The sequence below is a fragment of the Maylandia zebra genome, linkage group LG22 (genome assembly GCF_041146795.1).
Source record: "Maylandia zebra isolate NMK-2024a linkage group LG22, Mzebra_GT3a, whole genome shotgun sequence".
Lineage (NCBI taxonomy): Eukaryota > Metazoa > Chordata > Actinopteri > Cichliformes > Cichlidae > Maylandia > Maylandia zebra.
The window spans coordinates 33,306,878-33,329,006 of NC_135187.1; the positions used below are offsets into that span (position 1 = coordinate 33,306,878).

Consider the following 22,129-nt stretch of genomic DNA (forward strand, 5'->3'; position numbering starts at 1 on the left):
GGATGAAGGCCTGAAATAAAAAGGCTTTCTGCAGAATAAAAGCTTGCATACTGTAATCAAATGGTCCCAACATGACAATACCGCTGCACACTGTCCAAATATCATAGGCATTCCTCAGTGTGTTGACATGGCAACTATTGCTATGGCAACTGAATTGGGTCATATGGCCATGCAGATGCTGTTCATCCTAAGAAGGACAAAGTGCACAGAGGGGAGTGTGCAAAGAAAGACTCCGTGCTGTGGCTCCTGTTAACCGCGCTCATGGTTATTTCTGCCATTCCTTTGCACTCATGTACAGGTTTCATCATTAACACTTGTGGCAGTAATACCACGTCAGAGCGCCCCCTTGTGGTGTTATACGTTTCACAGTGGGTAATGTGGTCTTTGCACAGGTTTTGGACTGGATAGAAAACCATGGCGAGGCCTTCCTCAGCAAACACACAGGGGTGGGAAAGTCTCTCCACCGAGCCAGAGCTCTCCAGAAACGCCATGAAGACTTTGAGGAAGTGGCACAGGTAGCTTGATTCCTGGCCTTTTGTCAGGTTTAAACCAGTGCACCAGTCACTGCATTGCTGGTGTTTGTATTGTTTCTGTGTGCTGTTTTTCTTCTTCTTTTGCCACTGTAATGTTTTCTACTCTGTTGTGTCTCCATGTTATTATATTAATTTACAATCTTTGGGCATTTCACTATTAGTGAAAGACACTCTGACTCATTGGGGGAAAAAATGGAAAAAAAGTAAAGGTGCAGTGAGGGTTAGCAAATCTCGGCTATGCTAAAGCTTATTAGCTTTAATTTGTTAATGTAAAATATTAGCTATTCAAGCTAGCAGAGATACTTTAGTTTTTGTTTATAAAGACTTAGTTTCTAGGTTTTATTGTTTGACATTGTTGGTTTTATTAGTTTCAGTGTTAGCTTAACTCTATTTTCTAAATAGTTTTTTATGAACAGTATTTGTCCCAAGTAAAAGTTAATGCATTCCCAGCATTTTGTGAAGGTGTTTGGCCAAGGTCAGGTTCTTGCCTTGATTTTAGTTGATTAAAATAATTTTACAAACTAGATAAGCTCTTAGTAGGTTTTTAACAATTTCACCCAAAGTAATGTGTAGACACCTGCTGCACACACAGACTTGCATCTGCATGTGCAGCTGTTTGCAGTAAAAATGTCTTAATGCCAGCTTACCCCGTGACTCTTCAGTTTGGGTTATACTGCCATATATGGTTGAGATGTTGTATTAACTGTACTGGTTTTTTATTTTTATTTTTTTATCTGTTTATATAAACACTAAGAAGTGGTGTGCACCTGCTACATCTGTGTTCCTACTCTTTGCTTGCATATATTTATCTAACACCTTCAGTTACTGCATACTATATTTATACAGCAAGCATGTAAAATATTACTTGCATATACTTAAAAATACTATGTTTTGCATTTGTTACAGCTGTAATCCTTTTATATTTCCACACTAGTAGTGTAGAATACTCCGACAGCCTCATTAACTTTAACCAAAAAATATCAACAACTTGTTGACGTCCCACCGTAACACAGCCATTTGTTTCCGTTTGCTTCTGCACCTTTCTTTGTATATCCCCTTCACCCGCTGTCTGTATGTTTCCTTTCACTACCTATTTCTGTGAAGCTCTGCTGTCACTGATTTAATCAGTATACACGTCTTCATATCCTGTTTTTTATTTTTGTCTCTGCCTGTACGATCTCTCTCTCTCTCTCTCTCTCTGCCCATCTTCGAACTGCATTGCGCTTGTTTTACACTGCCTTCTTCAGCTAATCCGTCTCCCCCTTTACCTCCGGCCTCGGTGTAGAATACGTACACCAATGCAGACAAGCTGCTGGAGGCGGCCGAGCAGCTGGCCCAGACAGGAGAGTGCGACCCAGAGGAGATCTACCAGGCCGCCCACCAGCTCGAAGACAGGATCCAAGACTTTGTTCGCCGCGTGGAGCAGCGCAAAGTCCTGCTGGACATGTCTGTCGCCTTCCACACGCACGTCAAAGAGGTGGGCAGGAGGGATGACATAACGTTGAAGTGGATGGTGGGCTGCGTGTGTGTGTGGTTGAGAGCTTTCACAGGGCTCTCTGAGCAAGAGGGAAATAATTACCAGGTGAAATGTTTATATTTTGTGTTTAATGGACTTAGTCAGAGCGCAATTAACGTTGTTCAAACTGGTGAGAGGACTCGGTCAGTAACTATACTGTCCTCCCTTTAGATTCTGATAATCGCCATTTGTAATACAGAAAAAGGTGATTAATGTATGCCGGATCCTGTCCTGTGGTCAGGGTGAGAACACGAGTGTTAACAAAAAAGAGGTGTCACACAGGCTCATGTATATGCAGTGTATGAGACTTACCAGAAACCCAGTGGATAAACCATTAGACTAGTTTACCTGCAATCAAACTGAATAAGATTTCTAAAAAATCTGACCCTTCTTCTAGTTGTGGACATGGCTGGAGGAGCTCCAGAAGGAGCTGCTGGACGACGTTTATGCCGAGTCTGTGGAGGCCGTCCAGGATCTGATCAAGCGCTTCGGCCAGCAGCAGCAGACCACGCTGCAGGTCACCGTCAACGTCATCAAGGAGGGAGAGGACCTCATCCAGCAGCTCAGGTAGTGCAAATGAGATTGTATTTCGAGTATGGACTCTCAAAACAAAGATGTTCTGATGCAAAAGTAATGCAATCCAACCGATCCTTAAAATCCGTTCAGCTACTAGTAACAGATAATGGTGCACATGTTCTGCCCACGTATATGCAGGGATATTAAAACGTGTCAAGACAAGGAGGGAAGAAAAAACTCATGTCTCCTTATGTAATAGTACTCTTCCCGTGTCTCTCTCAGTTGTAGTTTTGGCAGGTTAATTTAACCGGGGATGAGTTTGGAATTCAAATTTGTGGCGAAAGCGCAAAATATTCAATATGTGTCATTTTGAAGACGTTAATGGCAGTGCGTGAAAAGCGACAAAGCTGAGAGGCAAGGAGGAGGTGTTGGAGAAGAGGATTCAGTTGACCCTCATTATCCAGCTTTATTTTTATGCAGAGGACGTTCCAGTCCCCCCCCCCCCCCCCCCCCCCCCCAGTTTTTTCCTCTTTCTTTCTCTCTTTGCTCGCTCTCCACGGTGTATTGGCTCCACGGTGAAGTCTTACATAACACTGCTTTTAAAAATGCGTGTCCAATGGTGTGACACTCTCCCCAGGAGGCAACTGTAACTCCACACACCTTCTGCTAACGAGTGTGCGCAGGACTAGGAGTGCACCCGCTGCGATCGGCCAATCAGAACACACCTGACCTCCGATTCTTTGCTTGCTCATATTTAGCCTCCCCAAAACTGTTGTTTGCATGTTTGTGCACCATACGTGTATCTGTGAGACTGATGAGTCAGAATGTGTATGAGCTGCTTCATTTTCTCTCTCTCTTCTCAAACAAAAATATATGCATCTTTGCAGACCCCGTTGCCCACGCGACATGTGCGCTTCGGAGCGATTTAGGCCGTTTTAATTCTTTATAAATTTGAACGATTGGCATCTGGTTGAGAGTGAGAGCTGTGAAAGGCTGGGACTGGGTCCACAGTTGCCACTAATTTGTATTTATTAATTCATTCATTCACCTCTTGTAATAAATACGTATTCATTATTATTTTTTCTAGCTCTAAAATCCCTGAAAATATGCAATAGTCCTTCTCTTTAAAAAGAGATGAGGAGCTTCTGTAATTTTGTGGAACCAGCTCCCAGTTTGGGATCGGGACACAGATGCTGTCTGTGCTTTTCAGGTGACACTAACCCCCCCAAGTTACACTGTAATAGTTCTAGGCTGCTGGGGGCTTCCCATGATCCAGTTTCACTCTCAATGTGTTCAGACACCTCTAATCTCTCTTTTGTCCCGTCTCCCTCCCCCCACTCTCAACCAGTCACGGCTCTGATTGTGGTTTTGGTTCTGCCGGATTTTTCTTCCTGTTAAACGGGAGTTTTTCCTTTCCACTGTTGCCAAGTGCTTGCTCACAGAGGGTCGTCTGATTTGTTTATTCAATTTAATATTCGCATTAACACTTCTGTGCAGGTTTAATGTTTTGTCTTACTTTATGAAGATCCCAGCTCGATGGCTTAAATGCACGACTTCAGTTTTCCTTTGTGGTGAAACAGTAAAATATATGTTGCTATTTTGGCTCCAGTGCTGTGTTATGGACTAGAAATCTTTCTCATTAAGTAATGAAATCCATTTAAGATTGCTGACAGGCTGCAGGATTTCAAACACTCAATATATTGTCACAAAAATGAAGGACAGAGGGAGTCTGTCACGATGCTGGGTGCTCCTATTAAACATGCCCACAGTTTTAATATGTGCATTGAATATGTAATTCCTCAAATACAGCGTCTCAGTTTCTTCTGCTCTGTGTGGTGTAAGTGAGCGGACATCCCAAATATTGTCCCCTTACAAACATAACTGGCACAGAAGTCTCACTCGGGAGTCATTCAACCCTCCTGTTTAAGAGGGACAGCCAATCAGAAGAAGGAAAACATAAAGGGGCAGCTGCTTGTGATTTGGCTGAACCAAATCCTGATATAAGACAGTATATCGGCACAATGGCTCTCCCTGTTGTGCTGCGGTGTCCCTTTAAAGCTGCTCTGCGTCCCTTGTTTTTATGGTCAGCACTTCATCACATGGTTTAATAGCCGTTTGTGCATTTGTGTTGCAGGGACTCCGCCATCTCCAGCAACAAGACGCCCCACAACAGCTCCATCAACCACATCGAGAGCGTCCTCCAGCAGCTGGATGAAGCCCAGGCACAGATGGAGGAGCTCTTCCAGGAGAGGAAGATCAAACTGGAGCTCTTCCTGCAGCTCCGCATCTTTGAGAGGGATGCCATTGATGTGAGTCCTCATAGGTGGATTTGTTTCCACAGGAAGCTGTTTATATGAAAGAAACTCTCAGTTCAGCCTCACTCACTGCACTTTTAGCTGTAAATGGTTCAGCTACAACTGATCAGTGTCACTTCTCTCTCATCAGACATTTGAATACCTCCCCTGTACCCTAAATTACAAATTATTGACTATTCTAATGATCGTTAGAATAGTTTGTGTATTTTTTCCAAGGTTAGACTACCTTTGCTAACTGCTGATGCAAACCCAGTCATTTTATTTGAGAAGCAAGGTCTGAAATGTGACACAAACTGCTCCGTTCATAAAAGAGCGTCAGTGCTTACTCCTAGTAGGCTTTCAAGAGGTAAACATTCAAAGAAAGGGGAGGAAATTAGGACATCAAACACTGTCAAGACGGGTGGAGGAGAATTGAACTGTTCTCAGTGACAGCCCAGTTATCTGCCATTATAAGAATGTTTAAACAGTCTTAAGCAAACTGTAGAGACCTGATGTCCACAAAGAAGGAATGCAGAAGCACTAGAAACCGTTTTTTGTAGCTAAGCAACAATAATCCCTCGATAGCTCTGAAAATGAGGTCACGGGTGCTTCAAGTACAAAGACGGTTGCGTGTGGACACAGAATCGAACAGCCTGTGCTTCTGTATAATGTATAAGTGAAAATGTGCTGTTCACACGTTTAAATGCAAAAGTATTTTTCATTTAGAATTAATGATATTGGAAGAATAATGCGTGTAATTTGTATGAAAAACATCTACCCACGCAGCATTGTGCCTTAGTGCAGCAATCTCACAGACTCGTGACTCACTAAAGCTACTCTATACTACGCTTCCTTTAAATTCAATCTCTTCCCTCCTCAGATCATCTCTGACCTGGAGTCGTGGAACGAGGAGCTGACAGGTCAGATGAATGACTTTGACACGGAGGACCTGACGCTGGCCGAGCAGAGGCTCCAGCACCACGCTGACAAGGCCTTGACCATGAACAACCTCACCTTCGATGTGATCCACCAGGGCCAGGAGCTGCTGCAGTATGTCAACGAAGTCCAGGCCTCCGGTGAGTCCGCTCCTCAGACTCCATTATTTTTTTTAGACATTTTCTTATTACCAGTTCTTCATCTGCCCTTAAGTGCTGTAAAGTAAACCTGTGGAGGTGTTTGACTGTCGCCCGGTGGCCTCCCTCAGACCTCTGTCATCTTCCATCTGAGGGTGTAGTCAGGATGTAGCTCATGTTGGCTGCTGCTGCACAGATTTCTGTGTTGGCTACCTTAGTTTTAATATTGATGCTGTGTAGGTGTCGCGGGTCAGATTCAGTCAGCGTTTGTGATGAGAGGCACCCACTCACTAACCATAATAACTCACCTGTGATCTCACATGCTAATAGGTGCTCTGTAAAACGGCACAAGGAATGGTTGCGCCATGCCACGTGTATTAAACATGAGTTTGAATTGATGCACACGTGACTGATAATTAAGACTGTCGGGAAAGTTATTTGACTTGCTCCTCCACACCAAGTCTTATATGGTTACGCGTCTTCCATCCAGGTGTGGAGCTGCTGTGCGATCGGGATGTGGACATGGCCACGCGGGTTCAGGACTTGCTGGAGTTTCTTCATGAAAAGCAGCAAGAGCTCGATTTAGCAGCTGAGCAGCACCGCAGACACCTGGAGCAGTGTGTCCAGCTGAGACACCTGCAGGCAGAAGTCAAGCAGGTAAAATGCCTGGTCACATACCTGCAGCAAGGCACCATCTGCAGGTTAAACAGGTTCAAACGCCAGAATACCAAGAAATCTGCAAGTTCTGTGAGGAAAAAGCTCTCTCTGTCTCTCTTACAGGTTCTGGGTTGGATTCGTAATGGCGAGTCGATGCTAAACGCTGGTCTGATAACAGCCAGCTCCCTGCAGGAAGCTGAGCAGCTGCAGAGGGAACACGAACAATTTCAGCATGCTATTGAGGTAACAGAGTTTGTGTTATCCCATCAGCCCGTTTGAAGCTAGATTTCTCCTCTTCTTTGACTAACTGTAATCCTGATCTTTCCCCTTTCTGCAGAAAACACACCAGAGTGCCCTGCAGGTTCAGCAGAAAGCGGAGGCTCTGCTTCAGGCCAACCACTACGACATGGACCTGATCAGAGACTGTGCCGAGAGCGTGGCTTCACACTGGCAACAGCTCATGCTGAAGATGGAGGACCGACTCAAGCTTGTCAATGCTTCTGTCGCCTTCTACAAGACCTCTGAACAGGTATGAGAGAAGAGTTAGCTTTACCGTCTCCTCGACAGTCCACACAAACACAACTGACTGCACGTTTCTCTCAACAGGTGTGCAGCGTGTTGGAGAGCTTGGAGCAAGAGTACAAGAGAGAGGAGGACTGGTGTGGAGGAGCTGACAAACTGGGACCCAACTGTGAAACAGACCACGTCACCCCCATGATCAGCAAGCACCTGGAGCAGAAGGAGGCCTTCCTAAAAGTAACACACACTCCCACACACACAGAGTATGAGTCAGAATCAGAGCGGAGCAAAGCTTTAACTCACACTTCTGATCTTACTGTGCGTGTTTTACGTTTTAATTAGGCGTGCACGCTGGCAAGGAGAAATGCGGATGTCTTCCTCAAGTACATGCACAGGAACAGTGTTAACATGCCCGGGATGCTGAGCCACGTCAAAGCACCAGAACAGCAGGTCAAAAGTGAGTATAAGAAGACACGTTTAACATCATGCAGACTTTCTAATCAACAGCCTCGTTAGCCCTCGTTTTGATAAAGTCCAGCAAAAGTTTGTTTTACCTTTCATTTGAATTCACATTGACACATATTTAATAGCGCTGCGTAAGACATGAGATGCACACCAACTGTGCGCTCACTTCTCGCATTGACACTAAAAGAAAATGAATGTTTCCCCTGCAGTTGAAGTGGAGGCACTAAAACACCATAAACAGACAAATTTGAACTAACAGAGATTTAAACTGTGTGCTCGTTTGAGCCGTTGATGCATCGTGGGAGGTTGCTGCAGAGACGTTGTACTTATTTGATTTGATTCCAGAGGCTGAACCTTACCTCTGCTTCTACACTGAGCACTGAGATCACTGGAGCCAGTTCACAGTTGAGCAGCTGTACTAGATTCACTTTAGGGGTAAAAGTACTAAATAAAAGCAACTAAATACAAGAACACCACTGTGATGTTGTAGTAGGATGGCACTGTTGCAACAAGTCACAGAGCGATGTCGCCGAGCGCATAATCGTCACGAGCTCTCTGCTGACAAAAACAGTGCTGCGCAGCTCCTGTAGATGTGACGCTGTAATAGGATGGCACCGTGGTGGGAAGATTCTACAGTTTATGTTTAATGTTCGGTTCTGAAAGAGATCGATCGACGGTGCTGCCTGCACCTTTGTTGATATTGTTACATGTGAATTATTTAATGTTATAGTAACTGTGAATAATTCACTCGTGCAGTCAGTCATCTGTCTGAAGACGGACCTCCTTCAGATTTTTCCACCATTGTTTAAAAAAAAAATAATTCTGTCAGTGGCAGAAAATAATCTGTTACATGGCTGCTGGTTCAGTCTGTGTTTGTTCCTTCATATTAGAATTAAGAAAAGTTCAGGATTAAGAACAGTAAACAAACAGAAACAGTTTAATTCACTCTAGAAACGAACTGAAACTAAACCGAATTGAAAAAAAATATTAAATAGTATTCAAATGAAAAAACATCTAAGAAAATATAGGAACTCAAACATGATGGAGTCAAACACTGAAAGACTCCGATAACCGATAAATGATCAAAACCACTGGCTCCTAACGTTTGAAGTAGGAGCACAGTGTAAGTAAAGATTACTTACAAACATGTTTGGAACACCGCCGGTGGTGCTGGGAAAACCTGACCCTGCAGCAGAGCTGTGGTGACGAACACTGAGCCAAATCATAGCGAGGGGAGTTTGAGCAAAATGGTTCTTACACTTTGCACTGTGGCTGCAGGAAGGTTCTTACCTTTTGGCTTAAATCTCTTTCTCCCTGTTTTGCATGTAGACATCCTTAATGAGCTACTGCAAAGAGAGAACCGCGTTCTCCACTTCTGGACGATGAAGAAACGCAGGCTGGATCAATGCCAGCAGTACGTGGTGTTTGAACGGAGCGCCAAACAGGTACGCAAAGCGCACGCTGCAATTTTACAGCGACACATCTACACACTCTACTTATGACAAACATCCTCTGTGTGTTTTTAAGGCTCTGGAGTGGATCCACGACACCGGGGAGTTTTACCTGTCCACACACACATCCACAGGCTCGAGTATCCATCACACGCAGGAGCTGCTGAAGGAACATGAGGAATTCCACATCACAGCCAAGGTTGGGCTCGCGAACGTGCGCACAGAAACCTTGTGTTGATCTTTGCATGCATGTGCGTCAGGACCACATTGGCTCTGTTTCTCTCCTTCTTAGCAAACTAAGGAGCGCGTTAAGCTGCTGATCCAGCTGGCCGATGGTTTCTGCGAGAAAGGCCACAGTCATGCAGGGGAGATCAAAAAATGGGTGACAGCTGTGGACAAGCGCTATCGAGACTTTTCGCTGCGCATGGACAAGTACCGCTGCAGTCTTGAGAAAGCTCTGGGCATCTCCTCCGACTCCAACAAGGCGGTGAGTGCTCAGGTTTTTTGCTAGGCAGCTGCTCGCTCTGTACCCCGAAACCTAAACTTTCACTTTGCTTCTCTCCGTGTCAGAGCAAGGATCTCCAGTTGGACATCATCCCAGCCACGGCTCCAGGGTCAGAGGTCAAGCTGAGGGATGCTGCCGCCCATGAGCTGAATGAGGAGAAACGCAAATCTGCACGCAGAAAGGAGTATGTTACCACCTCCTGCTTTATAATATCAGAAAAACAGAAAAATTAATAGATGAAGAATAATTCTTATTTAGCAAATTGGCAAGTGCTCCAGGTTATACCTGAAGAATTGTTTAGCTAGTAGTTAAAAGCTCCTCGTGTGAACCGTCTTTGTTGTACGTCAGCAACATTTTTTCCCACTTGTTGAAAAATGTTTTATTACTGCAAAGCACTCAGAGTTAACAGACTATGAGCAGGTTACCTGCCAGTGTCCCTGTCCACAGCAGTGTCAGCACTGAACCTGGTCAATAGCTGGAAGAGGAGCTCAGTGTAAATGTATATACATAATGAACCTGCTTGATTTACGCTCCTCCGTCCGGCCTCCTCTCTGCTGTGCCAGCACAAAAACTGCAGACTGAACCATCGAGCTGTGGCTCAGAACAAATGAGTGGACGGACACAGTCCAGGAAAAAGCGCCTGCATCATTTTTATATGAGCGGCACAAATCACAAGCATGATTTCCGTCATTCATGGCTTGCTTTATGACCACGTCTTATGGCCCATAAGTCATCGTTCATTAATGTAAATGGTTGAAGTCGACAGGCTGAAAGGGAGCTGCTGATTTATCACCGCGTGAACAAGGATGATATAAAATTGCTAATTTGTGTCGCTGTGTGTTTTGTGTGTGTTCAGGTTCATCATGGCAGAGCTGATTCAGACAGAGAAAGCCTACGTGCGAGACCTGCGGGAGTGCATGGATGTAAGTTCAACTTGTCAACCCACCACTGTTAACCTGCTTAGTGCAGAGTTGTGCAACAACTTTTCAACTAAATTTAAAAATCTTTCAGAATCCTACTATGAAAAATAAAACCATTATTATTCTTATAGTTATGATCTTCTCTTTCCTCCATTGCAGACCTACCTGTGGGAGATGACCAGTGGAGTGGAGGAGATTCCTCCAGGGATCCTCAACAAGGAGCACATCATCTTTGGAAACATGCAAGACCTTTATGAATTCCACCATAAGTAAGAAACGTGTCCTCCTTCCACTATTTTTCATTTTTAGAGAAAGCTCTAATCTTTTCTTCTGGTATCTCATGGTTCTGTCTCTCTTTCTTTTTTCTTTCAATCAGCATCTTCCTCAAAGAGTTGGAGAAATATGAGCAGCTACCAGAGGATGTTGGGCATTGCTTCGTCACATGGGTATGTATTATTGTGTCTTACAGAGAAATGTATTTTGTACTGTGTACGTGTGCATTTAGATTTCTAAGTAATGCATATGAGCTTTTTTCTACTCCTGGCTCAGTATGATGTCATGTCAGGAACATAGCTCTGGCTGTTAGCACAGAAGCCCCACCCACCTGCTCTTCTAACCTTTTGTTTACAAGGAGTAGCCAATCAAAAGAAGGCTGGCTTAAAGCAAAAAGCAAAAGGCTTGTTTCAGAAAGAGAAACATAAATTAAGGTTATTTTGAACAGTGGCTCTGCAGACATATTCCCAGCAGTGTCCACAAATTTAAAAAATGGAGCTGGAAATGAGCATCAATGGTCCCTTTAATATTTCTGGAAGTAAGAAAAATGGTTCATAAGCTGAGATCTGATGGGTATTAATTTTTCATTGTCATCTGTTTCTTTCTTGGTCAAGGCTGATAAGTTCCAGATGTATGTGAACTACTGTAAGAACAAGCCGGACTCCACCCAGCTCATACTGGAGCATGCTGGCAACTACTTTGATGTGAGTACCACCTTTGATCACTGAGATGAGACTGAATGTCAGTCACGTACAGTCACCTCACTGTTCTCCTCTGTTAATGGCAGGAAATTCAACAGAGGCACCGACTGGCCAACTCCATCTCATCCTATCTGATCAAGCCAGTGCAGAGAATCACCAAGTATCAGCTCCTGCTGAAGGTAAGCCACCACAGCGAAAAAAACAACAAGATGCTTGTATTGAGCATCTCCATGGTTCCTGTTGTCATGGTTTCTGTGCCCGCGTCCTGTTTAGGAGTTGTTGACGTGCTGCGAAGAAGGTAAAGGAGAGATCAAGGACGGCCTGGAGGTGATGCTCAGTGTTCCCAAGAAAGCCAACGATGCCATGCACCTCTCAATGCTGGAAGGTCAGACATTGATCACGTATTTGTACTATTAGCTATAATTTCACAGCAAACCTCTGTGTGTTTATTCTTTAATGATTTTTCATCAAGTCATCCTCTGGCCTTTTTCTCTAGGTTTTGATGAAAACATCGAGTCGCAGGGTGAGCTCATTCTCCAGGATTCATTCCAGGTCTGGGATCCAAAGACTCTGATCCGAAAGGGACGAGAGCGCCACCTCTTCCTCTTTGAGATGTCTCTTGTTTTCAGCAAGGAGGTCAAAGACTCAAATGGCCGGAGCAAATACATCTATAAGAGCAAACTCTTTGTAAGTACACGATGATGAAGTCAGGAGCATTTTTGTGATTATGGAAACCTCAGAACTTTACACAGTTACAAAAATTTAAATCATTTGACAGTCGCAAAGTAAAGTTGACGTTTTCTCATATTACTCTTCCTTGCAGACATCAGAGTTAGGGGTGACTGAACACGTTGAAGGAGACCCCTGTAAGTTTGCTCTATGGGTGGGACGCACCCCGACCTCTGACAACAAGATTGTACTCAAGGTAAAACACTCCTCCTCCTCCTCCTCCTTGCTTCGCAGACTCCTCCTCTTGGGTTGGACCAATATAGCTTCCTGAAGCAAATCTGATGAGTAATTTGGTCTCAATAAAGTCCAAATACTAGCATTGAAAATACGTGAATCTTCCATGTGAGTGTGCTGAAAGCATAAATATTGGTCTAACCCAGTTTCCTCTCCAGATTCAGACCTTTTCTATTCTTCTTCTTATCTCTACTGTCCTCTCTTCTGTCCTGTTTAAATGCATGAGCAGCTTCAGGGTGGCTGAGAAGCTTTCTGTAGTCACTCTTCTGTCTCCTCCTTCCTTCTCGTCTTCCAGCCTGGTTAGATTTCTGCTTTTGTTCCATCTGTTAACAAAACACGGCACACATGTGTATATCTGGGGCTGTGTTTTCTGTGGATGTTTGTATCTCTAATTCTCTATGTGGGCCGACATGCTTCCACCAACGCTGGTGATGCTGATTCAGCCCCTGAACGCCCACAATCGCCCAGCCTGACTCGCTGCTGCTTTATCAAAGCAGCGACTTAGCTATCCTTCTCTACCACAAAATATATATTTTAATAATGATTTACAGCCACTGTTGAAGTTTTTAATTAATTTTTCTAAATATCGTATCACCTATGTAAGACTTCTTCCTGCTGAGTAGTGTCACAGATGGATTAAAACTTGTCAGCTGTTGGACCAGCATGAAGCCAGAGTCCTAGCACGTTCAGTACTGAGCATTTCAACATAAATACACACCGACTCCCAGACTAACCACTGAGAAGCAGTCATGTGTTATGTGTATTGTAAATTAGGTGTGTCTTGTTACTAACCACACACACACACACACACACACACACACACACTATCCATTACTATTCACTAGGCATTTTATTGGCCTTCATTATACTGTCAAACCAAAATGTCAGTGTTGTGCACTTCTATCATTTCAAATCATTCTGTCAGCTTGTAAAATGTCCTGTACACCTTCTAAAAGCAAACCAGTGAAATTCCCTTTTTTATATTTTAAATTCAAAGCTAAGTCAGGGATCCAAACATGGAGCCATGGTGAGTACAAACAATCCCACAACACAGCCCTCAACCATTTTTCAAAAGTCTTAAAGTTAGCTTAGTGTAATGGGTTAAAGCAGCATATTTGAGCTTTAGCATCAAGCCGCTGTAACCTTAGCAATATCACATCTTCAGACCTGAAAGGTACAAAATAATCAATAACGGTGATTCCCAAATGAGGGTAGTAAAGTAAACCTAAACACTGACTGTTCACTGTTCATGTTTGTATGACTAATACATTAAGTAACATCCACTTTAACTCAGATTATTCAGATGGTGGGTGGTGTTGAGGAAGTGGTTCTTCATCTCTGAGAGCTGTTGCAGTGGCTGTACAAAATAAATGCAGGGAAGCCACTGTGTTAGGCATTTACAGGCAGAGAGAACCTGAGTAAAATGTATATGTGAAATAAAGGCTTTGTAACGTATTAAGAGATCAGATATGTATGAATCAAGAATTCAAATTGAGGATTTTTTGACAAGCTTTGCCTTCTTGACAATGATTGACTGCCGATAACAGGCATCCAGCATTGAGAACAAGCAAGACTGGATCAAACACATCAGAGAGGTGATCCAAGAGCGCACCATTCACCTGAGAGGAGCACTTAAAGAACCCATTCATATTCCCAAAACAGCCACCACCAAGCACCACAAGGGACGAAGGTAAACACAGCTCTAAATGGGGATTAATCTATGAACAGGAAGTTTATCTCACTGTTTTTATACAAGAAGGGAAGAAACCTTTTATTGATCGTGTGTGCTCCCGCTAGGGATGGAGAGGACCTGGACAGTCAGGGTGAAGGCAGCAGCCAACCAGACACCATCTCTCTGGCATCACGCACCTCTCAGAACACACTGGACAGCGACAAGGTGAGAACACACACACAGAGCTCAGAAATGATGCCCAGACCTTCTGCAATTATGAGCTTTAAAAACAAATGTCATCTGGAGCAAAGGTCTCAGTGATGGTCTCGTCTTCCACAGCTCTCCGGCGGCTGTGAGCTGACTGTGGTCATACACGACTTTATGGCCAGCAACAGCAACGAGCTGACGGTGCGGCGGGGTCAGACTGTGGAGGTCCTGGAGCGCTGTCACGACAAACCAGACTGGTGCCTGGTCAGGACCACAGACCGCTCTCCTGCCCAGGAGGGCCTGGTGCCCTGCTCTATGCTCTGCATCGCCCATTCCAGGTCCTCCATGGAGATGGAAGGCATCTTCAATCACAAAGGTACAAAAATGTAACCTAATTTGCTTCACTGGCAAAAAGTCACTGATATGATGAAGTGTAGAAAATCCAAGCTTGCATCCATGTTGCCATGGAAACACTCATATTTCTGAAGGCACCGTTAATGCTGAATAACTATATACTGTTTTGGGGACAGATGCTGCTATCTAGCTTGTGCTGATGATTATGATGATGATTTCAGAGAAGAACGGTCTTATTAACCATGCACTGCACATATTACACACATTGGCTCTGCAGTAAAGGGTCTGGGACGCAGGCTGGTTAGCAGCTGAAATCCTGGCCTTTTCTAAGCATTTCACTTAGAAAGCTGCAACATTTGGTCTCCTCAGTGTCCAGATGTTTTTGGAACATATTGCTGGCATCATATTCAAAATCAGATGATGTTCTTCCACTAAAATGAATTTTCTCGGCCTTCACATTCTGATTTGCCATCTACAAAAATTAATAATATTTAAAAAATATGCTTTAACTTTACAGATGACTGTATTGTTTCTTGTCTTTTTTGAGTACAGCTGTTGTTTTTGGTCTCATTTCTGGAATTGGCATCACAGGGCTTGTTTTCACTTACAGCTCTGTATTTCACAGACACACTGTCAGTGTGCAGCAATGACTCCATCATGCCAGGTTCCTCTGCTACGCTGCAGCCCGGTCACGGCATCGGCTCCCACACCTCCCCGGGGCCTAAACGACCAGGTGAGATCGCCAACCTTTATTTGAAAGGCTTTGAAAAAAATCTGTTTAAAAAAAAAAAGTACAAAGTATTTTAAATTTCAAACTGAGGAACAAAGTGATGAAGCTGTCAACTGTAGTTGTAGATAAAATCCAGAGTTTTTAACTGTTCGCTGCAGTTCCGGTGAATTAACTTTAACCTGTGCTTTGTGCGTGTGTTTTGGTTTCTTAGGTAACACGCTACGGAAGTGGCTGACCAGCCCGGTGCGACGGCTAAGCAGCGGTAAGGCAGATGGCCACGTGAAGAAGCTGGCCCACAAGCACAAGAAGAGCCGTGAGGTGAGGAAGAGCGGAGAGATGACGATAGGCTCTCAGAAAGACTCGGACGACAGTGCTGCTACGCCTCAGGATGAAACTTTGGAGGAGGTGGGTGGATGCAGAACGCTTGACACTCCTCAAACCTGTTACAAGAGAGTTAAATGGTGCTTTGTCGTCCTCGTGTTTTGCAGAGGGTTCGTAACGAGGGCCTATCGAGCGGTACGCTGTCCAAGTCCAGTTCTTCGGGAATGCAGAGCTGCGGAGAGGAGGAGGGCGAGGAGGGTGCAGACTCAGTACCTCTGCCTCCACCTATGGCCATCCAGCAGCATAGCTTGCTGCAGCCAGACTCACAGGATGACAAGGTGAGGAGAGTTGGGGCGTTACAGCGGGGGACCGGGGACCAGATGTAATCAGCTCACATCATTCTTTAAGATTGTAGGTCAAGAAAGGGCATGAAGAATCGTGTTGTGAGGCTTGCTTTTTAGGATTGTGTTGATCTGGAAATTGCCAGCGTGCTTTGTGTTCTGAACTTCTGGTAGACAAACGGAGTCACACAGATTTTGTCTTCAGTATTTATAAGTGTTAGAAAGTGTTAAATTTACTATCCACAAAAATCTACCCCATTCAAAATTGGCTTGTTTTGCTCAAAATGATGAGATGCATATCTGAAGTCATCTCTAGCTGCCTGCAGTGTTTTCTTTCAATAGAAGTGTGTCCTAAAGGTTTTTTTAAATACATTTATTTGTGATCTAGTAAGTATTCATTTTAAATCTGCAACCGAATCAAACCCACATTTGGTCGCTTGCCGAGGCCGGGGGTTGGTGTAAGAGGTGGTGTAACATCTGCAGTCATTGGTTTCTGGAAAACACTTTCACTCATTTAAGTTTCTCCCACTTTTTCCCAAATAGGACCATTTCCTGACACGGTTTAAGTGACCCTTAGTTTCAGTTGTGCATAGCATTTTATCTTGGCGTGTTGCATCATATTCTCCCCTCTCTTCTAAAACAGAAAGCAATGCAAAGTCTCACGCAGCCCACGTTTCCTCCTCGACTCAAGTGGAGACTCCTCTGACACTAATTTCTGTTTCTCTTTTTTTGTTTTGTTTCCTGGTTGTATTGTTTGCTGTTTTCCATGCTGTAGCATTACCTTGATTTATGTCCTGTCTTTGCTTTGTCTCAGTTTCCATACCTCTCCATCTGAAGTGTCCCGCTCTTCCCCTTCTGTCTCTTCCCTCGGTCACTTCTTCAGTTCTCTATCGTTTTCCCCCTTACTCTTCAACTCAAAATTGTATTTTCTAAAACCTGAAACATGAAGATAGAAGCTTTTTTCTTTTTCCTTTTTTTGAAATCCACATTTCTCTGTCCCTCTGCCTAACTTTTGTATTTTTTGCAAACTCTTAAACATTCCTGGATTTCTCTACTTAAGATTTCCCCCTTTTTCTTCTTCTTCGTCTATGTTTTTTAAGCTTTACATGTTTTGACTTCTGCCTCGTTTCTTTGATCACACCTCTGGAGCAGAGAGGTGTCTGGCGGATGAGTAAGGGCTTTAAAGCAAAATGTACATAAGGAGAGGATGCATGTAGCTCCTAACTCTGTTTTCGTTAGTCTGTAAGCATAGCGCAAGACTCCAGCTTTTTTCTGCATGTTTGTCAGTTATAGGCTGGGATTGACCATAAAATTAGTGGATCTAAATCTGAAAATAAAGCGGTAAGATCCCCCAGCAGCCCCGCTGGATAATCTAACGAAGAGGCCACAATGAGGTGAAAATTCATAAGCACCCCTTCTTCCTCTCCCCCAACTCCTCACCACCCACTCCGTCCCCCGCCTGCTCGTCCTCATCTCCTTTTACCCTCTGTGCGTTAACCTCATTAACCATGCGAGTAATTGGCATCTCTAAATGCTGGCGAGGCCAGAAGGGCACACAGCATCACCCAGAAAACCTAATTGGGGAATGTCTTGAAGCACAGCACAGCAAGGGTGAGAGTCTCCTGAACTATATATATATATATATATATCTATATATGCATACTTACATATTACCTCTTTCATTCTAGCTCTGTTAGCATTCTTTTTTTTATTCCAAAGGCCGCTCATCACCATCTGAGAAAGCAACACAAACATCTTTCACTCACACATCACCATTTTTTTGACCTTCTGCCCATCACTATTTCAAAGACTTCTATTTTTCTTCTCTTATCTTCATTTCAGTCACCCTACTTTCAGCCTCATGTTTTGTTTTTTTTACCTTTTCATTGGCCGCTTTATGAAGTTCATATACGTTTTGACTTTCTTTAACCTAGAGTTATAAAAACCCCGCCCCCTGTCCTGGGGGTTTCACTGATGGGAGCATATCGTGGATGAATCTCTTCAGATTGCAACATTTAACAAACATTTTCACTAAGTCATTGTTCGCATCAACAACTAAAATCCACTTAAATGCCACCACCAAAAGATAATTGAATCTTGTCTTCAAGTTATTCTCAATGAAAACTCCAGCATGGCTTTTAACTGTAAGCTCTTACAACTTACTTTAGGATTACGTTAGAAACAGACTTATTTCTGTTTCAGAAAGGATGGAAATTACTCCTAAAGTGTGATGAGGCTTGATTCAGTTCTGAAAAGTTTAGTGGTTCCTTTTTTCCCTAAAGAGAGTTATTACTTCAAAATTTAGACTGTCGACTTGCATGGCTTTTCTCACGCTTGTTGGTTTTCCTTCCTCTCATCTCTCTGCTTTTTGCCTAGACCTCTTCTCGTCTGTCGGTCCGCCCGTCCAGTTCAGAAACGCCCAGTGCCGCTGAGCTGGTGAGCGCCATCGAGGAGCTAGTCAAAAGCAAGATGGTAGGAAATATCAAATACTCACACCAACCAGGCCCAGTTTATCAGAAGATACCACAGACTGTATATAAAAGATGGACGTAGCAACCATGCTATTGCCAAATCCTTATTTTGACTGCCATCATGTGAATTTTCGGAGCCTGGAGTGAACATATTAAGACGAGAGGGTGGAGTGCTAAGCTAATACTAAGATAATGCTAGCAAGCTTAAATTGGCAAGTTGCTGAGTTTCACTCAGTAAAGCTGAAGTATAAACTTCTTGAACAAAGGTTGCATTGTTTGTCCAAAATTTGATTAAAATGTTCAAAAATACACCAACATTAAGAAAACAAAAGAAAGGAAACATGGTTTTGAGGTCCAGTTGAGTGACTGAGTAAAAGTGGTGAGGACAGATAGCTAGCAGCTATAGCTATAGCCCACGTTAGCATAGCTGTCACTGAAAGTGTCCACATGCCCTAAACTTTAAAGAACAAAATCTAATTAGGTGAGTTTAAAAACAACAGTCCAGTGTTTACGAAGAGCGAAAGTAGCTTTAGAAACCATCTAGCAATCAAGTAAGTATGATGAAAATGAGTCTGCCTCAAGTGGCCATCAGAGGAACTGCAGGTTTTGGCATTAGACTTTTCCTTTGTTTTCCAGCTCCAGAAGTTTCTGCTTGATTCAATCGCATTAATTCTTTGTTAGCTTCATATCAGCTAAATTAAATATCTTTTTCTGCATTTTCTGTTTATTAAGCTTAGTTGTGTCCATTTCAGAGTCATTAGGATTAAGAGACTTTATATAAAGGAAAGAAGGATTTCTTCTTGTGAACAAACTGCTTTTGTTGTGCAGGCTCTGGAGGACAGACCCAGCTCTCTGTCTGTAGAACAAGGAGACAGCAGCTCTCCCTCTTTCAACCCCTCTGACAACTCCCTCCTCTCCTCTTCCTCCCCCATTGAAGAAATGGACGAACGCAGGGCCAGCATCCTCAAAAAAAGACAGTAAGTCTACTGCGATCTCACGCAACAGTAGACTAATGTTTAGGGAGCTCTAACGCTGCTTTTATAGCTCTCATTTTAAGTCTGCCATCTGTGGTTCTCCTCTCTTGCTCTAGTTTCATTCTGCTGGAGTTGGTGGAGACGGAGAGAGATTACGTCAGAGACCTCGGCCTGGTGGTGGAGGTAAGTTTAGTGAAACATTTTCTATGTGATGGATCTTAAAATGAGTTCTGCGAGCTTTGGCGACTTCCTGTTGTGAATCCTTCGTGTGTTTCCATCACAAGGGCTACATGAGCAGAATGAAGGAGGAGGGTGTCCCTGATGATATGAAGGGAAAAGACAAAATTGTGTTTGGCAACATCCATCAGATCTACGACTGGCACAAAGAGTATGTAGGGGAATGCACACACACACAGACGTGTGGAGACTGTAGAGTTTTCCCTGTCCAGAATCGGCGCTTCAGTAACTTCTGTTTCTGTGTCGCTCAGTTTCTTCCTCAGGGAGTTGGAGAAGTGTTTGGAGGACCCTGACAGACTGGGACCACTCTTTCTCAAACAGGTTGGTCTGCAGGGAATTTCCAGCTCCTGCCTTCTTTGTAATTGCTTCCACACATCTGATCAAAGTGTAATTGTGTGTGTGCTTTATCTATCCAGGAACGGAGACTAAACATGTACGTAGTGTACTGTCAGAACAAGCCCAAGTCAGAGCACATCGTGTCCGAGTATATCGACACCTACTTTGAGGTTAGACTCTGGTATTTTGGCAGCTTTAGGTTCAAGTGTAACTCATTATGCAGCTGTTAAAGAGACACATTTGATTTTGTAGGACCTGAAGCAGCGGCTGGGACACAGACTGCAGATCACAGACCTGCTCATCAAGCCAGTCCAGAGGATCATGAAGTACCAGCTGCTGCTCAAGGTTAGGCTGTTTCTATGCAGTAGAGGGCGCCAGAGCCCCAGCTGCTGCTTACATACCCTTTATATTTTGCACTGTATCCAAATGCCCCTCGCTGTTACACGTAATGTACAAAGCTATTATTTTACTTGTGTTTGTTTGTGCATTTTAGGATTTCCTGAAGCACTCTAAAAAGGCTGGGCTCGAGTCTCCGGATTTGGAAGTGAGATCCAAATAAAAAACCCCAAAAAGAAAACACAAAACATAAATTTGAAAAAGAAATTATGCAAAACAGTTTGAGCGATTATACCAGTCTTGTTTATTTCTGACTCTTCCAGAAAGCAGTGGAGGTCATGTGCATTGTTCCAAAAAGGTGTAACGATATGATGAATGTCGGCCGGCTTCAAGGGTTTGATGTAAGAAGCCATTTTTCTCAGTGATCGGTCAAGCAATACAACATCTTCCTTAAAGCGTGCGTTAACATTTCTCTCTCTTTGCCTCCAGGGGAAGATTGTGGCTCAGGGCCGCCTTTTGCTGCAGGACACATTCATGGTGTCCGACCCCGACGGCGGTCTGCTCGGCCGGATGAAGGAGAGGAGGGTTTTCCTGTTTGAGCAGCTTGTCATCTTCAGTGAGCCCCTGGACAAAAAGAAAGGGTTCTCTCTGCCAGGCTTCCTCTATAAGAACAGCATCAAGGTAATGATTTAAGGAGGGAGGATGTACACTTGTTACTTTCCCCACTTGAAGAATGTCTGTTAATATGCTAACAATGACGAACATTTCTCCTTGTTGTTTGCAGGTTAACTTGATTTAATTATTCCTAGTTGTGTAATCTTGTTTTAGTGAGCAGTTTTAAAGTCAGAAGAATATCTTTCTCAGAAGAATAAACCATGTTTTCTATAAAAATAGGCCGCAGGCTTCGTTTGGCTCAGCTTCAAAAGCAAAAGACATTTACCTGAAGCAGAGCTTAGTCTGTCAGTCTGTCTGGCTCCTCATCAAGTTCATGTAACAAAAGCTCAGACACTGCTCTTTTTAAGTTGCTGCATTGCACTGATTTTAGCAATGGACTCTTGACACACAATAGTAGTGCAGTCCCAAGCTGCCTTTGTTAAACATCTCTTATGAGTAGTTTAAATCTGTAAGGCAGGTGAGCGTGAGGTGAGAGGACGGCGTGTCCGCGCTTTCAATAACAGTGCTGGTTAAGCCTCAAAACGCATCCTGAACTTCGCTGTACTCTGCAAGAGCACTTTTCACATGTGTGAGAGAGGGAGGGGTCGAGATGTTGGGACAAAATACTGTATACCATTCTTGATGGAGCATGTAGTTACATTAATTTAAAAGCCCTGTGCTCAGTTGGCGTTAACCCTTCATTCAGGGCTGCTTTTAATGACATTTGATTTTATTTCTCAAACATTTCCTTCTGCCTGTAGTGAACCTTTAAGCCTTTGCGTATAACAGAGGAAAGTAAGGAAATTGAGCCCATGGGAAATAAAAAAATACAAATTTAGGAAAGGTTGACATGATTAAATCTCAATATTTCTGTGCCGCTGACTCTGTTTGATGTGTTTTCCCTGTTTTCTTTTTTTACACCAGATAAGCTGTTTGGGTTTAGAGGAGAATGTGGAAGGTGATCCCTGCAAGTTCATTCTCACTTCTCGGTCAGCCAACGGCGCCGTGGAGTCCTTCGTGCTTCACTCCTCCCATCCAGGGGTGCGCGAGGTCTGGACCCTTCAGATCAGCCAAATACTCGAGAGCCAACGCAACTTCCTCAATGGTAGG

The 22,129-nt window shown here is 43.7% G+C and overlaps 1 protein-coding gene across 16 annotated transcripts in view; it reads left to right on the forward strand.

Moving 5' to 3' along the window:
- LOC101473365 (triple functional domain protein) overlaps positions 1 to 22,129 on the forward strand; it is a 77,051-nt gene that overhangs the window by 48,518 nt on the left and 6,404 nt on the right. For 6 of the 16 annotated variants that reach the window (XM_023154936.3, XM_023154932.3, XM_014412760.4 and 3 more), the window contains 40 exons: positions 393 to 515; positions 1,819 to 2,010; positions 2,447 to 2,616; positions 4,700 to 4,874; positions 5,740 to 5,935; positions 6,423 to 6,589; positions 6,713 to 6,832; positions 6,927 to 7,118; positions 7,196 to 7,345; positions 7,451 to 7,565; positions 8,903 to 9,018; positions 9,101 to 9,223; positions 9,317 to 9,511; positions 9,595 to 9,713; positions 10,386 to 10,452; positions 10,609 to 10,718; positions 10,826 to 10,895; positions 11,337 to 11,426; positions 11,510 to 11,602; positions 11,697 to 11,808; positions 11,920 to 12,110; positions 12,247 to 12,348; positions 13,384 to 13,413; positions 13,934 to 14,076; positions 14,184 to 14,283; positions 14,398 to 14,641; positions 15,230 to 15,352; positions 15,561 to 15,754; positions 15,838 to 16,008; positions 18,388 to 18,483; positions 19,311 to 19,459; positions 19,573 to 19,639; positions 19,741 to 19,844; positions 19,945 to 20,014; positions 20,110 to 20,199; positions 20,282 to 20,374; positions 20,523 to 20,573; positions 20,689 to 20,766; positions 20,855 to 21,046; positions 21,944 to 22,124. In XM_023154936.3, coding sequence (XP_023010704.1) covers positions 393 to 515; positions 1,819 to 2,010; positions 2,447 to 2,616; positions 4,700 to 4,874; positions 5,740 to 5,935; positions 6,423 to 6,589; positions 6,713 to 6,832; positions 6,927 to 7,118; positions 7,196 to 7,345; positions 7,451 to 7,565; positions 8,903 to 9,018; positions 9,101 to 9,223; positions 9,317 to 9,511; positions 9,595 to 9,713; positions 10,386 to 10,452; positions 10,609 to 10,718; positions 10,826 to 10,895; positions 11,337 to 11,426; positions 11,510 to 11,602; positions 11,697 to 11,808; positions 11,920 to 12,110; positions 12,247 to 12,348; positions 13,384 to 13,413; positions 13,934 to 14,076; positions 14,184 to 14,283; positions 14,398 to 14,641; positions 15,230 to 15,352; positions 15,561 to 15,754; positions 15,838 to 16,008; positions 18,388 to 18,483; positions 19,311 to 19,459; positions 19,573 to 19,639; positions 19,741 to 19,844; positions 19,945 to 20,014; positions 20,110 to 20,199; positions 20,282 to 20,374; positions 20,523 to 20,573; positions 20,689 to 20,766; positions 20,855 to 21,046; positions 21,944 to 22,124 — 5,164 coding nt within the window. The remainder of the gene's footprint in view (positions 1 to 392; positions 516 to 1,818; positions 2,011 to 2,446; positions 2,617 to 4,699; positions 4,875 to 5,739; positions 5,936 to 6,422; positions 6,590 to 6,712; positions 6,833 to 6,926; positions 7,119 to 7,195; positions 7,346 to 7,450; positions 7,566 to 8,902; positions 9,019 to 9,100; positions 9,224 to 9,316; positions 9,512 to 9,594; positions 9,714 to 10,385; positions 10,453 to 10,608; positions 10,719 to 10,825; positions 10,896 to 11,336; positions 11,427 to 11,509; positions 11,603 to 11,696; positions 11,809 to 11,919; positions 12,111 to 12,246; positions 12,349 to 13,383; positions 13,414 to 13,933; positions 14,077 to 14,183; positions 14,284 to 14,397; positions 14,642 to 15,229; positions 15,353 to 15,560; positions 15,755 to 15,837; positions 16,009 to 18,387; positions 18,484 to 19,310; positions 19,460 to 19,572; positions 19,640 to 19,740; positions 19,845 to 19,944; positions 20,015 to 20,109; positions 20,200 to 20,281; positions 20,375 to 20,522; positions 20,574 to 20,688; positions 20,767 to 20,854; positions 21,047 to 21,943; positions 22,125 to 22,129) is intronic. The other 10 variants (XM_023154941.3, XM_014412768.4, XM_014412764.4 and 7 more) reach the window with 5 other exon arrangements.